This window comes from Labrus mixtus, chromosome 20, assembly GCF_963584025.1.
Source record: "Labrus mixtus chromosome 20, fLabMix1.1, whole genome shotgun sequence".
Taxonomy (NCBI): Eukaryota; Metazoa; Chordata; class Actinopteri; order Labriformes; family Labridae; genus Labrus; species Labrus mixtus.
The window spans coordinates 16,680,221-16,696,947 of record NC_083631.1 but is presented as its reverse complement, the minus strand read 5'-3'; the positions used below and the strand labels follow the sequence as shown (position 1 = coordinate 16,696,947).

Below are 16,727 nucleotides of genomic sequence, written 5' to 3'. Positions count from 1 at the left end.
TGCAAATACAACTTCTTGACTTGACTGCCTAAACAAGATTTTTATTTTTATTTTTTGCCATTTTTTTCCCCCATGAGATTGCCTTAACTGTAAACTTCTTTGGTTTCTAAATGGATGTTTTGAAGGTGTATTTGTGAATGTGACTGTTTTTTTTATTTTTTTTTTTAGGGCATGTCAATAATGCTTCAAGCTACTCCAAGCACAACAGTTTTTTTTTGTGATAAAATTGTTATTTTATGTTTGTATAAAAGTACAACATATGAATACATCTGACACTTATAAAATGAACATGGTAACAATGCAATAATGCCAAGAACAGTTTAGAAACCAGAGCAGGACCTCATGATGTTATGATGGAGCACTGCCGTTTTGTTCCCAGTAATGACCCAATCCTCCATGATCACGTTTATGTCGATACTCTATATTGACAGACTCACTTATTTAGCAACTTTTGTATTTTAATGTGCAAGCATATGGAGGAGGGGTCATTACTGGGGAGTAATAGTATTACTCTTTAATATATATAATGTAAATGTCCTGTAGTGTCATGTCTCATACTTTAGCTAATGCTGGATTTTATATACTCATTTAGATTTTGCATTGTCCATATGTTTATACATTGTTAAATAAATATTACAGCATCTAAAAAAACATGTCAATTGTTTTACTACCATTTTATATGTAAAAAAAAAGAAAGAAAGTGGAGTAGAAAAGTGTAAACTGGGCTGTGTTTTTGTGCTTCCTGTAAGTGCCAGTTTCTTCATTTCTTTGTGGCTTTCAGAAGGAAGTCCTGTCAGCAGTCAGTGTCTCTGCACAGTCAATACCAGACGAGCTTTCCCACGCCTCATCCTCTGCAGAGGTTGATCACAGGTGATTAGTCTCGCAGAGAGAGGAGATATGAGATCAGTGCCATCAGAATGGGAGTTAAAGCCAGAATGGAAACCCATGTAATGATGGAGATGATGCCAAACTTCTTTGCCTTTCGTGAATGCTCTGCAGCCTTGGGGTCTTCTGTGTTCTCGGCCTGTTCAGGATTGGCAAAGTCAGTATTTAAAAAATAAATAAAAACAAATCAGGGAAAGTAAGACATAATGACACAAACACAACTGACAAAATCAATTACACTTAAGACTTGTTCGGCCATTTAAGTTCACTATTATAGGCGTTTTTTTATAAATAATCTTTAATGTTTGTAAATGCCTTAGACCAAAATATGTGTATATGTGCAAAATCAGACATCTCCCTTTTAAAAGAATCCTTATCTTACAGCTGTATAGAAAATAGAAATACGATGTTATTTAAGTCACATAAGGACAATTTGTTGAAAATGTTTCTTTCTGGTATTTTTGAATGTTATCTAGTTTCTTGATGTAAAACGTGGTAAAAAGATTTCTGGTTAAAAAAACAAAACACAATTCTTAACACAGCCATAATTCATCGTAAAAAATTAATCGAAAAACTACAGAAAGCTAAGAATTTTGTTAAGTGTATTCAAATCCACATTAAACCATATGTCTTTTATTCCAAGAAAACTAATTATAGTGCTCAATATTTGAATGTATTTGTGAATGACATTTGATTTAATTCTCCTTTTGTTTAGAAGTCTTTCATCTTTTTTTCAACCAAACAAATCAAGTCAGTAGGACTCATTTCACATCATGAAGAGGGAGTCTCTTAAGGTCTTCAAATCCTTTCTGTTGAACCACAAAGCGGGAATTATTTGACCTAAAAGACCAAAACTCTATGAATTAAATGTTTATTTCTGCTTCAGCTGTACTTTACAGGTATTATGACGCTAAAGGAGGACCTCTTTTACTGAAATACCTTTTTGGAAGGGAACTCTTTGCAACATCTACAGTAAGTAATCATTTCTTCTATGTGCATTTGGGCATGTTAGCATGGATTTAAGATGTTCTGGATGGGATAAAATGAGCCTGTCAGGTAAAGTCAGTGATAAGTTCACTGACATCATAAACTTGTAAGTAACTTTCCATTTGTCAAATGTGTCACTCAGCTGCAGCTTGGAGCAACAAGAAAAGAATGTGGAATGTGCAGCTTTAGGCTCTGACATTTTGACCGACAGGCGACACGTAAATGAGCCGAACAATAAGATACCTTCACTGAGTTCGTAAGAGCCAGGATCCCGATGCAGGAGATCCCACAGATGATGCTGCAGATGGCGAGTTTCCTGTGGTGCGTGTCATCACAGAAGGAGGCAGTGCGCTGTCCAGTGCTGCTGCTTGCTTCATGGGTATTATTGTCATTGCTTTGTGTGTTGCCTGACCCTGTGACGAGATTCAGTGGCACCTCTTCATCCACCGTTACACATGTCTGAGGTGAATCAGGCATTTCTGCAAAACAAAAGAGCATGTTGAAGAAAGATTAAGATGTCATATTACCTTAACACTCTTCATATTTTGAGTGATGTGCAAACGAGAGCTATACATTAAAGAACAGCTTTATGATCTGTGCATGATCTCTTGATGGATAACAGCATGATAGATAAAAGAGACGTTATAGGAACTGGTTCCACTCCGTGAACTTCTCAAAGTAAATGTTTATTAAAATGTGTTTACCGGATTGCCTTGGGTCTCAGAGGAACTCCTGTGTGTTCTTTTTAAAGACTATTTCTCATAGGCAGTAGACTGATGTGTAACATTTTGAATCACAGAGTGACACAAACACATGTAATCTCTTCTGCTCTATTTTTATTCTTTATTTCGTTATGACTGTAATGACGTGAATCCAGACGTCATCTCTATTATGTCTAAACGTCAGAGTCTCCCTCCATTGAACTCGAATACGACTGGAATTACCCTGCATGCATTTCACCAAAACCCTGCTGTTGGCCCACAATGTTTGTTGTGGATTCCCAAAGTTAGAGATTACTTCAGAATGTAGGCGACCTCCAGAATCAATAAAAGTATAAATTGGGTGCCAACATTTGAAACTACTCCATAATATTGAATGCTTTTACTTCCTTTTCTCTACCCAGTCTGCAAATGTTTTTAATATTTAAATGATAAAAACAGAATTGTGGGTTCCCTGATTGCCCTTTTGACCTCTGTTTACCACTACACTCACCTGTCTCCTAGGCAACAAGCATAAAGAATGTAAAATAAATGTCTTATTACAAGTCTCAACGTGTTCTTGTAAACAATCAGACAGTATGTCCTCCCTTTGGAGCATGGGAATTTGTCTCGATTGAGTATTATTTCCATAAAGAAACAGAAAGTCCCCGCTGAACTGTCCAACAATAGGATCAGCATCAAGTGTTCCCTGGGAAAATTTACATACAAAAAAAAGAAAAGAAAAAAAAAAGCTTGAAAAACTTGTACGATCACACTTACAAAGATGTCAAAACATCCCGCTTGGCCGTCAGCTTGTCATGACAAATGAAAACAAAAACAAAAACAGAACGATATCTAATCTTAGATTTGATCAAACAGCGTCACAGCAGCATACTCGGCGTGTTTGGCCCTCGAGAAAAGACATCAGCAGGGAGTTAATAATAGTTTCATCGTGTAATGTGGCACAGACCTGTGAATCATTTGTAAGAGAGACGTAATGATTCTGTGCACTGCCCTCCCATGTTGGAGTTCTTAAGTTATGCTGATAAATTGAGTTTCTGTCTCTTACATAAACCAAGCAGGGGTTCTTCCAAAGAGTGTTAAAAAAAATGTACTTTTTAAACACAATCAAAAGTCATAAAATAATTAAGATCTCACAGAAAGTTACAAACCTGTTCAATGTCCAATAGAATCTCTTCAGTCTCAAAACACTCCTTTTGTAAATCAAGCCAATTCTTCTCTTGTCAAGTGTAGAGATCTTAATGAGGTAGAAGCAGGTGTATTGTCTTCTTGTAGCAGAATAAAAGTCAGCTGCCCCACAGTGTAAGTCCTTTTAGTAATGGAAGTTTCGGGGACGTTTTCCGCACGTGCTCATCCAAACACCACTCCTGTCATTGTAGTCGAAGCTCAAAACCGCACCAGCTCTGAAGCCGCCCTGTCCCTGTGAAAGCCCGGAGTCGTGTAAGTTGTTAAATGGCAAACAGAACGGAGAGAGCTGGGAGTGAAACTCTTGTGTGAAACTTCCACGCCCATTTTCTGTGGCAGGTTCTTTCCTTCTTCTGCTATTCCTTCCTTCCCTCCCACACGAACCCTTCCTTCACTCATTAGCTCTCATGTTCTGTTCCTTGTACGCGGAGGTTATAGACTTCCTCTCTTCTCCCCTTCAGACACATTTTCACATTCTGTAAAATGTTACAACCTTTCCCTCACTTCTTTCCCATGTTGCATTCCTATGGACTTGGGAAAGGTGTGTCAGCACTTGTCTTGCCTGAGGGGTGAAACAGTCACAGATACCAGTGTGCCTCATTCTTTTCTAAACCTAAGTTTTCCTCCTTTTAAAAAAACAAAAACAAAAACAAACTGGAGCTGTTTTGCTAAATCCCTGCCATTTTATACACTGTATTTTCTTGGCTCCATCAGCCCTCTTTTTGTAGTATCTATGATCTGCCATCCCTCTGATCTATGACCCAGAGATAAGAAATATTTCCTCCCCTTTTGCTCAACAGTTGATGACTACCTGGCTGCATTTTTTTCCAGAAATGACGCCACTCACTGTGAACTCTGCCAGCATGATAGACAGTCAGATCTGATCTCATTGGGAAAATTAAGCATGGGATTTGTGATGATTAGTTTTTTTGTTTGCTTAGCCGTAGTGAGGTAGAAGGACAGAGGGAATTTAAACCGTTTTAGCTTTAAAAACAAAATTCTAGTGAGTAAACCTTTACGTCATAGGTGAAGCATCTCCTACTCTGAGTCAGGTTATGATCTCACTTGTGTTTCCTTAGTAACAAATACTGGCCATGTCTTACATCAGAACACACGATCCAGCCCTGTATCAAAGTAATAAAGTATGTTATTAACAGGGGGAGGAGGGTAAAGAGGCATGGTGAAAACGAGACTGGAGTAAATCTCTAGTCTAAATGCGTTGGCTCAAACAGCAGGAAGCTAAAAGTGATGTCATCAAGGCGAGTTATTGAGTCACACCATCAGTCAGACACACACACATCCATACTGAAGAAGAGCTTCTTCACCTGAAATGACAATTATTTAGAAAAGAGTGACCCATTGTTGTTATCATTAATGTAAACTGCATAAAAACAAAATGTAAATGTAAGAACTAAAACTATAATAATGAGGCTTTCCAAAAAAAAAAAAAATCACTAAATAAAGTGAGTTGGAACTTCATCCTTTCGATTTGTTACCTTTTTTTTTTAATCTTATCTTCAAGGTCGACGTGTTGATTTATTACACATTTGATTTGGCACTTGTACCTTAATGACGTCAAGGTTTCTTGTTCTAAACAGATTACTGTGATGTTCCTTTAAATAAATAAATAAAAAAAACACTAAAATTGGAGCCACGCCTTCCACTCTAAATGAACCAATGACGAATGGCCCTACAATGAGGGCGGAAAAAAAAACAAAAAACACGGAAGTGCTGCAATGAAGACAGGATAGGAGACACGTATGCCTGTCTTACTTTCTGCAGACTGAGCACAAAATGCGCTTCAATTAAACACATTTCGGTTTATTCCAGGCTGCAGAATTTGTTCGGTTTGTATACATTTTTCAGCACTGCTCTGCTTTCGCTCCTCCAAACAATCCGTTATGGAGAAAGACACTGGTCCGGTTCTGGCGACAGAGAGGTATGGCAGTGCAGAGTCCTGGAAGTATTCAGCAAAGGATGGAGTGATGGAGAGGAGAAGAGATGGTAGTGAAAGTGAATCCAGAGGAAACACCGTTATTGGAGTTTTTAAAGTAAACAACATTTCCATGCACCTGACACTGACTGACTTGTTTTTGCTTCAGCTCCTCCTCTGACTCACATTTGAACTCTTTTCTTCAGAGTGTTTTTCTGCCTCAAGGCTACCCAGAGAGTGTCAGCAACGATTACCTGCAGTACCAGTTTTGGGACACTGTGCAGGTAAAGTCGACGACACACTATTTGATTAAACTGTTGAAATCTTGACCGCCAGATTGAAACTCTTCCTCCACACTCCTTCTCTGTTTGTCAGGCTTTCTCCAGCTCGCTGTCAGGGACTCTGGCCACTCAGGCCTCTCTCAAAGGTGTCGGGGTTGGAAACCAAGAGGCAACAGTAGCTGCAGCCACAGTCACATGGCTACTTAGAGGTGAACACTAACAATAAATCAAACATTTACATTGCTTCTTCATAGTTGAACCAGCCTCAACTTATTTAAAAAAAACAAACCATTCATTTCATTTCGCCATCATAATCTTTCTCTGCCATAAGAGCTTATTTTCCTTTTTCCCCCCCTCTTCTTTAATTTGTCTCTTTCTTGTTTTTCTTTCTTTTACACCTTTTATTGAGTACGTGTTCTTGTTCGCTTTATTGTTTTTGTCTCTGTGTTACATGTTTCTCTTTAGGAGGGGCCACTCGACGAGCCCCTCTGGGTTTATTTGGCTCCTCCAGCACATTTCTTTCAAAATGTATAGTTTGTTAATTAACTAATCATTATGTACTGTCTGTTTTTCCATTGATCTATTATGTTAATTATATTATATTATTTTTTTATTGTGCAATAAATACAAAACTAAAAAAACCTGTTAACTTATTGTGTCCTCTATAGATGGAACTGGCATGTTGGGAAGAATCCTCTTTGCTTGGCAGAAAGGGTAGGTTTATAGTTTCCAGTTTTAGGAGCTTTGATATAAACAAGTGACTCTTTATTTGCACTTTTTCTCTTTATGATCTGTTCCTTTGTGTCTTTGTTCTTTAGAAATAAACTGGACTCAGAGGCCAAAAAATGGAGGTATGTGTGACTGATTCAAATGAAGTGATTTAGATTCCTATCCCAGAAGCCATTTAAAGATCTTTTCTTTGATTTCCTGTCAGACTTTTTGCTGACGTTCTCAACGACATTGCCATGTTCATGGAAATATTGGCTCCATACTTTCCTGCTTTCTTCATTCTGATTGTGTGCACAGCTGGGATATTCAAGGTAGGAAAACTGTCAATAGTTTCATTCAGCTGGGTAAAAAAAAAAAAATCTTTTTAATAGTCGATTAAAGGCACTGGAGAAACGTGCATCAGGTTGTAGATGCTTTGACTAATGACCTTCTGCTCGGTGACTCGGTGACTCAGGATATGTTGGTCCGTGTTTGGAATAGCTCTGACTTTTATGTCTGATCCTCTGGTGAAATAATCAAACTGATCAAATGTAAGTATTGTAGATAAATATAAGCTGACTCAGTGAATTTATTTGTGTTTGTCCTCACAAGTCCATCGTTGGAGTGGCAGGCGGTGCAACCAGAGCTGCTCTGACTGTTCATCAGGCTCGCAGAGACAACATGGCCGACATCTCGGCCAAAGACGGCAGTCAGGTTGATATGTTTTTTTTGACTTTTCTGTGACCTATGTTTGTTTCTTAGTGTGGAGCAAACCACATTGAACAGCGTGGTTACGTACTGAATTAATGTACACTGTTTTGGCCATTTTCCCCATTTCATTATGTGTGCTCTTTAGTAATAAACGGTAATTATAACCTCATATACTGTAAAATATCTTAATGTCTTTAAAAAGGTCTTGATACAGTTCTGATTGATGATCCAAAGAAAACAGGTTTTCTGAGAAGGCAGTGTGTCTAATATTTGTGTTTTAAATTCCACAGGAGACTCTAGTCAATCTGGCTGGACTGCTGATTAGTTTGATACTCATTCCCCTGGTCACTGATAATCCACTGTAAGTACTGTCATGTTGAATATTTGAATCTCACACAATGCCTTACTTGAAGAGTCATTCACATTATCTGCTCATATTCCTCTTCTGTCTTTCTCTCCTCTCTCAGACTGACTCTCAGCCTCTTCTTTCTCTTCACCGTCCTCCATCTCTTTGCCAACTACAAGGCCGTGCGGTCGGTCGTCATGGAGACCTTCAATGAGGCGCGGCTTTCAATCGTTCTGCGGCAGTACCTGAGAGACAAACGGATCCTGAGCCCACAAGAGGCCAATCAAAGAGAACCAGTTTTCATCGGTATGAGTCATACATTTTCTGATTGTGCTGTTAGTTTGTAACATTTGACCCAAAGCTGTAAAATGTGCATTCAATATGATTTATTCTCCTGTTTTTCACTAGAGTTCAGAAACACTGTGCCTATCAAACTTGGAGTGAGGCTACAGGAGGTTCTACAGAGGTAATTACGTGCTCTATTTTGGCTTTTATGACAAATAAATACATTCATACAAACAATAAAAATGTTAACATTTTTCATATAATTTTCTGTGTTTTGTAGGCCAGAGGAACTTAATCTAGCTTTGGAGCAAAACAACATGCCTTACCTGTTAGGAGTTCAAAATGGTATGTCATCTTCCTTCATGCAAAAACTGTGCTGATTAATGAATAGGCATGTGACATCATTTTACTTGTTTCTTTACAAATCTGTCTTCCCGCCAGGTTGTGTTTGTGTTTGTTTGCGGCCGGAAGCATCAGTGCATGATGAAATCAGAGCAATGTGCCAAGCTGTTTGGCTCAGCAGCAAGTTGATCACTTCAACTTCAAGAGAAACCCTGAAACAACAAAAGCAAAGTGAGTTTTTACTTGTGTTTTTTATTTATTAAATGATATTAAAAAGGTTCTATCATCCTTTATTCATTATACACTTTTTTAAAGGTCACTGGGAAATGGTGCACGAGAGTCACAAGCTGATGGACACTGTTTTCAGTCCTTTTCTCAAAGGTAAACACACACTCACAAACTTTTTTTAAACTACAAATCAGCATCTTATCTTTTTTTTTCTCAATCACAAGTTACCAACAGAAAGTGTTACTCACAGTTACTTAACGTCGTGTTATTTCCAGGAGTGGAAGCTGCGGGATGGGACACAAAGAGAAATCTGTTGGACTGGGATGAGTGGAGGGTCGAATGGAAAACTAAAAGCAACTGAGCAAGAACATCAAATACCATTTGAAAATGTTAATATTTCATTTTTTTCCCCTAAATTTTTAATAAATATTGATATTTTCATGCAATTCTTGTTTGATTCTGTATGAGTTAAAAATGACATCGATATGCAGGTGGTTTATTTAGCATGTAACTCATTGAATATTCTTCAATTTTATAATTTTACATTTTTATGTAAAATTATAAAATTTTATTATTGTTGGATTTTTTTTTTTTTTTTTTGCATTCGCTGTTCTGTCTTATTTCCACAAGGGGGAGGTGTTGCGCATTTATTTGCAACCAACAACTCACGAAGAAGAACAAAAAGAACAGCGTGGTCAAGCCCTCCAGATTGTATAGACTACTACCGGAAATTAGCGGAAATCACTGTCAGTAAAAATGATGCACTAGTGCTGTGAATTAATTACATAAACCAGGTTAGATACAAGATTCAATAAAGGAAAATATATGTTGAGCTAAATAGTACCCTGTTGCAGGATTTTCTTCATGCTGCTTCACTCCAGACACTTTAAATAACGCCAGTGTGAGGCTCTTATTCTGAAAGGTTACCGGACATTGACGTGGAATTGCTATTTACATGTTTCGGATAACTCCAGAAACAAAATCCCTCGGTTTGGTCGTAAGTTTATCTTAATTGTGAACGAAATGGGGAGATACAAATGTGCCTACAACTGCGAAAACTCCCACGAATCAGATGTTAAGTTTTTTAAGTAAGTATTGTTTGTTGTTAAATGAATAAACTGAGTACAGCTTGCAGAATACTAACCCTAGTCAGTCAGCATTCACAACATCAGCTGTTTTGTCTAAACGTAGTTATCTTTAGAGCTGTGCAGTTTTTGTTATTTAAAGCCACTTTTTGATAATAATATATCAGCGTTTTTAAAAATATTTAATTATTATATTTCTGTGAAGAACCAGAGTTTTAAATTGAGTTATGCGTCACATTAAAAAAAAAAAGCAAACATCGATGGTAGGGCTGTTTTAGTGAGTTATTTTTGTCTCTGAAGGTTTCCACTATACAACCCCCGAAAACTGAAGAAATGGCTGAACAACATGAAGTGGGATGACTGGACTCCGTCTCGTTTCTCGGTGCTGTGCAGCCATCATTTTGAGGAGCAGCACATCGACAGAACAGGGAAATGTGTGACACTAAGAGACGATGCCATCCCCACCATATTTTCTCCTTCCGTTGACACGCAGAAAACAAAGGTCTGTAAGTCATGCTGTGAAAACAAAACGTGGAAGAAGCAGTTTTGATTCTCTCCAATGACGATGCAGCAACATGTTGTACTGTCCTCTTTCCTCTGATTCAGGCTCCCATCAACCCGAGAAGAAAGCAAAACAAGGTCAGAGCACATTGCATGAAAACCCAAACTGCTACCAACTGTGACTCAGCTGTCATTTTAGAAAGCTTGTTGTTTACTAAACTTCTAAAACATTGAAGTTCACAGACAGTTCTGTTATTATTCAAGCTGTTCGACCAGTTCTGCTTCTCCTTTTTGTAAACCCAGGCGCCTGCTGCAAAAGCCTCGAAGACGACTTCAGCTCAGTCTCCAACAACCACTCGCTCCACGTCAAAGCCCGACATCCAGAACCAAGAGGCCAGCCAGACAGAAGAGCCTTCCCGGTATGTTGAAATGTTCAAGTCAAGGTCTGTGTTTGTCCAATGCTCATTCAGATGGGGGGCTGAAATGCTTTGACAGGGATTTTTGTCCATCTCTGCTTTTTTTTATATACTGTTAAACATTTTTTCTGCTGACACAAGCCAGAGTGGAAAAAAAAAAGAAGTAAGTTTCATATCTGGATTTCCCTGAGTCATTCCCAAACATCATTTCATCCTAAAAGAGAAATCAAGGAAAAAAAACGACTGAATCAGAAAAAGCAGGAGGCTAAATACTGATAATAAGTCCTTTTTGTATTTTGATCTCACCTGTTTGAAATGTGTTGCCTCTATATTGAGTTAACCTTTTATTGATTGCAGAGACGAAGAGCAGAACAGGCCTGAAAGATGGAGGATTATAGTCGATGAAGGACTCATGAAGATTGAGTCATTTCCACATTTCTTCCATGGAGATTACTGCGTGCCACAGGTGTTTGGAGTTTTATGATCTAAACCAGTGGTGTCCAAACTTTTTTTTTCTTGCGGGCCAAAATTGTCGTGTTAGAATCGCTCGCGGGCCACAGGTTTTGTTTTTTAAGATATAGTTTAAAAAATAGTAAGGCTTTGTAGATCAGAATCGAAAGGCTCGCTAAAGAAACCCTTTAAGAAAAGGAAATCAAATATTTAGATTTCTTCGTTCTACTTTATTTGTTTTTTTTTCTCAGAATCAAGCCTGTAACGTGGTTCAAGCTTTCTGCATTTAGCTCGGGGTCATTAAATGGTTAAACAACAGTCCGCTTGTTTGCAAAATCTGTGCATATGTTTTTTTTTCATAGTTTACAAAAAAATGTGGAAAATAGTAAAAGCTGTAGATTAAAAAAAAACAAAAAAACAACAACATACATGTTACTGAACATTTTCTATTTTAGGAATATTGTTCAACCCTTGTTAACATGAAAAATAAAAAAAAGATAATGTGCCAATCTTAATCGAGGCCTCGGGCCAAAATCTTCTGATTCTTCATTTGAAGTCATGGGCCTGCAAAAAATCCCCTCAAGGGCCGCAAATGGCCCTCGGGCCGCACTTTGGACACCCCTGATCTAAACAGTATAACAGTTGCTTCTTTTTATTTACATGCAGTATGACACACATCATATTGAAATCCTTTGTCGGCCATATTTTTAGCTTCTGTTTTGCAGTTGATTATCTATCACTGTCTTATTTAAATCATGTTTTCTGTATTTCTTTGAATGCACCAGCAGGATGTTCAGTGGGCTCCAGACGATGATTTAAGTGTAAGTAATCCTGTTGATTCTAAATGACATCAAATTGTATTTTATAAAATAACTTCTATAAAAACAAAGTGTTTTAATTCAATACTTTATTGCAATTTCCACAGGCAGAATGTAAAGATCCCGAAAAGATGATAGAGGTAAGACTTTAAAATCTAATATTTTTTATTAATATATCTAAGATTTTCAAGATATTTTTGGGCTTTTTATGCCTTTAATGGATAGATAGGACAGTGGATAGAGTCGGAAATCAGGGAGAGAGAGTGGGGAATGACATGCGGGAAAGAAGCCACAGGTGGGATGTGAACCCGGGCCGCCCGCATGAGACGACAGCCTCCATACATGGGGCGCGCGCACTAACCACTGCACCACCAGCGCCCCTAAAATCTAATATTTTACTGAGCATATATTTGCAAGCAAAAAAAAAAAAAGAGGCCTGGATTGCTTGTAATGAGTAAAAGTAGCTGCCAGTGCAACAAGCACTGTTACGTCTCACTTAACAAGCTTGAAAGGCTTGAGGTAGTTTCTTCATTCACATCGTATTTCTACATGATGTAATGTTTTGTCTGCAGGTGACAGAGCCGTGGCAGTGGCTCGGTCTGGATGTCAGAGGACAGCTGCCTGAGACTCTAAACGGACACAAGTACATGTTGACTGTGACAGACTTCTTCTCTAAGTGGGTCGAAGCTGTACCTTTGGAGTCCTTCCTCCCAGAACATGTGGCGAAGCGCATCGTGGAAATCATCGCCCACTTTGGATACCCGCTCAGGATCCTCTCCAGACTGCCGCGTGACATGGTCCAAAAAGTGAGCGCATTAAAGACTGAAGTGCTGCTTTTTGGAAAAATGTTCTCCCAATTGCCGTATCAGTTTTGAACGAGTAAATCTGAGTGGTAATTCAACATATCCCGTCTGCTTTTTCACTTGGAGGTTCCTTAAAAACAAACAAACTAAGATGCCTTACATCAACCAAAGTCTGTCATTGGCCGGTTCAATTGAAGCATCACGAACATGTTACCGGATAATTGCCTGATCACATAAGTGCTTACTATTTGTTTACATGAGATGCTCCCATATCTCTACCATTTGTCCAAAATGATGTGGATAGACTGACAATCTGTTGTTTTTGACTGCAAACAACTTTTATTGAATAGAATTTTGTAGAACTAAACATCTGTGTTTCAGTATCACCTCATCAGCTAACGTCTCGACTTACTGTATCTACATTCCAGATCAACAAAGAACTGAAGGAGCAGCTGAAGATCACCATTGCTCTTGTCGTCCATCATCAGCAGACCGGCACCGCAGACGTGATCACAGAGCAGCTGATTGACAGGTCTGTCCTTAAAGTGATTTAAAAAAAAAAAAAAATAGTTTAACAGTTCCAATATTTATAGTTTATATATTTAAACCCCCACACAGGACTACCTCACTGGACTGTAAAATACAATATAACATACATCACAAACGTGCAATATATTTATCTGTATAGTGATTTTACTCATTACGCTTTTCTTTTTATATCTATTTATATCTGCACCTTATTTTTTCTATGTGAATACTTGCTGCTGTTTTTATCCTGCGCTAACGAGTCAAATGCAACAAAATTTCGTTCTTATCTGCACTCTAAAGTACAAGTTTGAATGACAATAAAGAAAGTCTAAGTCTAATTAGAACGCAAATGATTCTGGTGTTAAATGTGTGGTTGAGATGATTGGCCATCAGTCTTTTTTTGGAATGTGATGTTTAAAAAGTTGCAGACGTCTAACCCAGTAAAAGACATATTTAAGCTTTGTCACCAGAGAAAATTCCACACATTAATAACTTCCATGTAACTATATATCTGTATTTTATTAATAGATCTAATGGCAGAGGAAATGACGAGTACATTACATCAACAAGTGGGATCAAATGTGTACAGTAGCTCTCGTCAAGTGTGGCCTGTATTTTCTATCCTTTAAAGTGATCAAGGACACTTTCCAACACCTTCATAATAATGCTTTAACTCCTCATGCTCTTTTTTTTTTTTTTTTTTTTTTTTAAGGATGGTCAATGAGCTAATAGAAGAGCACGCGCCTGACTGGGACGTTTACCTGCCTGCAAAGGTCTTCAGTCTGTGCTTCAAGGAGAACTCACAGACCAAAGAAAGACCCTTCTCAGTGCTCTGCTGTAAGGAGCTGGAGCTGAAGAAATCTCCCAGAGAACTGGAGGTAAGTGTCATTGTTGAACATCTGAGTTTGGTTGTTATATGAACTGTATTTTGACCTTCATGGTTTCTGACTCTCTTCTTCACAGTTTTCTAATTCCAGGGTCCAGGACAGTGCTTTTGTGGTGAGATAGAGTCAGCTAATATGGTGAGTTGGATTTATTTGAAGTATCTGGTGTGAGTACATACTAAGATTGAAATAGCATTTCTACATTTATGGGGAGTCGTGGAATATATTCAATATCTCTGCACTTCACACTTTGTTTTCCATGAAGAAAATGTCAGGGACTTTTTAAGACAAGAACATCATTTGGGAATTTTACATATTTGTAAAACTTGTCTCACTCATGATTATTATTTTTCAGCTCAACTGATGTGGAAATCGAACTGAGCTTGGTTTTATGAAGAAAAAAAAACAAAAACATAACTCTGACTTTTGTCATGGTTAAATGCTGGACTTTGAGTGTACATCATGACCACAGTGGGAACCAGGAGGAGCCGCATGACGGGACAGATGTGGCAGATGGAACGCCACACGTTTCTCTTCTCCCAGCAACTCAAGTCAACTTTCAACCTGTTAAATTATTTGTGATGTTTATTCACTTGTACCTATTTATTTCAGCTCAGTACAAAGGCTTTCACAGTCCTGTTTAGTATTTAGTTAGATAAGAGATAAGATGTCAACACTATACAACTATGAATTGTCTTAAAGGATTAACAAAACATTGCTGAGATCCTGAAAATGAATACGAATGAAGAGAGTTATTTTTTAGGTTTAGAAAGGAGATAGTATGAGTGCTGTTTTGGTTAAGCCATATGAGTGTGAAAAATACAACATTTTTGTGCTAACATCAGAATTGTTTTTGCATTTTGTACGTAAGCTTCCTGTTACAGAAGCCACAAAGTGGTACAATTCTTCCGAGCAATCAAATTGTTACATTTAAGGCTACAGCTTTTGATTGATTTTGTTTTGTGTCTATTAAATTTAAAGCATTTCATGAATTTAATAAAATTGCTTGGGTTTCACGTGCAAAAAAAAGAAAATGTCTTTGTGATGTATAACCGGTTTATAAAAACAAGTGAGCCATTAGCACAATAAATGGTCTACTTTGAACTACTGTTAGCATTTACACACGGTGATGATTTCACTATATGAAGAACATTCAACAAATGAGAATCACATTTGTTGTTCCTGAGATGAATCTACAACCATCAGGCCACTTTAGATATGCAAAGACGAGTTATGGAGAGACTTTGATTACAGATTTGTGACTGGAAACAACTACATAAGGTTTAATTCAAAATATGTCAAACAAAACCACATATAAGTTACAGGAAAATAGCTCAATGGGCAAGTTTCCAACCAAGCATTTCTCAATTGAATAGCTTTATTCCTTCTGTGCATCACACACAAATGAAGCCACTTTGTCACAACACCATAATAAATAAGAAAACCCTCCAACAGATTGTAGCTGATGCCCTGAATTGTATGTCACAGCTGTTGTCGGTTCAGCTGTCTCACTGCAGCGACAGCTGAGAGGCTGAGAGGAGGAAATGAGGCCTTCATATAAAAGAAGCAACAAGTGCAAAGAAACAGCTGTTTGCTTTCCAAGGAAGGGAGTCAATGTGCAGGTTTAGAAATGGTCTGATGATGAAGGCCTGTTCAGAATGGTTGAAAAGTATTTCGATCCTTAGGTAGTTCACCTGGAACCAAAGGGAGGCGTGTTGCTCATTAGAAAGCACAATACGTCTATACTATGATCTGGTTATTGGTTTGATTGTTTTTGTCTTTCTCCACTACACTGTGGTATTTAAATGTTTAATCCCATTATTGCTATCATTATTATTTGTCCTTCTATTTTTTGTTAATTTGAGCCGCCTATATATATATTTGTATTTATTTATTTTTTAGACTTACCTCTATGTTTATTTAAAATACAAGACCCAAGGGGGGGGGGGGGGGGGGAAAGGTTTGCAGGGTTGTGTTGTCATCCTCTTCTTTTTAAATTTATTTTATTTTTTTCATTGTAATTATGACAATGAAATGGACGTATGAATTACTACCTAATGAATTTATTGGATGATATACACCTGTAAAGGCTGTCAAAATAAATAAAAAGTTGGTCAAAGGAAAAAAAAAAAAAGCACAATACATCAATCTTCAGTCTTAAACTGTGTTCATAGCAGAGCAGGACATTTTGAAGAAAGTAAAGAAGGCATTGCTTTTATCTTTGATGCAGAAAATGCTCATATTGTTTCAGTGAGATGAGTTATTTGCTATTGTGCTTTTTAATGTTTTCTTAAATGTCATCAATCTGCCAGGGACTGCAGATGAAAATTAGCCTGCATGGCTAAATCTGGCACATTTATTACATGTGTGACTTTGTTGCGCTTGTTAATTAATGTGCGTTGTCCCTTTTAAATCTATTTAAATCTAAAAAAATCTATTGGATCAAGGAAATTTGTATCAGAGCAAGCGACATGCAGGTGTGATAATACCTTTTTAATCTGAGAGGTAATGATCTCTATTCTCATGTATTAACACAATTTAAAACACATTTTAGCAAACAGTTCTGTAACACTAATATTAACCAGTATGTGGCGACTATCTTCCGTCTGGTTAAAAATCTCTATTAAATGAA

At 37.6% G+C, this 16,727-nt stretch overlaps 2 protein-coding genes across 6 annotated transcripts; both read left to right on the top strand.

Moving 5' to 3' along the window:
- Positions 1 to 5,547: 5,547 nt before the first annotated feature.
- On the top strand, positions 5,548 to 9,056 carry rusf1 (RUS family member 1). The gene is made up of 14 exons (XM_061026315.1): positions 5,548 to 5,827; positions 5,916 to 5,993; positions 6,085 to 6,199; positions 6,659 to 6,704; positions 6,809 to 6,841; positions 6,925 to 7,030; positions 7,311 to 7,412; positions 7,700 to 7,770; positions 7,877 to 8,061; positions 8,164 to 8,221; positions 8,321 to 8,385; positions 8,482 to 8,613; positions 8,698 to 8,763; positions 8,886 to 9,056. The coding sequence occupies exons 1-14, from the start codon at positions 5,678 to 5,680 to the stop codon at positions 8,969 to 8,971; spliced, it is 1,293 nt and encodes a 430-aa protein (XP_060882298.1). The 5' UTR covers positions 5,548 to 5,677; the 3' UTR covers positions 8,972 to 9,056.
- A 453-nt stretch (positions 9,057 to 9,509) lies between these two features.
- On the top strand, positions 9,510 to 15,203 carry zgc:153292 (uncharacterized protein LOC100003014 homolog). 5 transcript variants are annotated; one of them, XM_061026320.1, is made up of 12 exons: positions 9,510 to 9,698; positions 9,996 to 10,197; positions 10,302 to 10,334; positions 10,500 to 10,615; positions 10,970 to 11,078; positions 11,851 to 11,883; positions 11,988 to 12,020; positions 12,453 to 12,686; positions 13,112 to 13,215; positions 13,924 to 14,089; positions 14,175 to 14,237; positions 14,478 to 15,203. In XM_061026320.1, exons 1-11 carry the CDS (start codon positions 9,634 to 9,636, stop codon positions 14,217 to 14,219), a joined length of 1,140 nt encoding a protein of 379 aa, XP_060882303.1. In that variant the 5' UTR covers positions 9,510 to 9,633; the 3' UTR covers positions 14,220 to 14,237; positions 14,478 to 15,203. The 5 variants fall into 5 exon arrangements, with proteins under 5 accessions (XP_060882303.1, XP_060882301.1, XP_060882302.1 ...); XM_061026318.1 differs by having other exon boundaries at positions 9,512 to 9,698; positions 11,848 to 11,883; positions 14,175 to 14,233; positions 14,451 to 15,203; XM_061026319.1 differs by having other exon boundaries at positions 9,512 to 9,698; positions 11,848 to 11,883; positions 14,175 to 14,233; positions 14,478 to 14,490.
- The last annotated feature ends 1,524 nt before the right edge of the window (positions 15,204 to 16,727 follow it).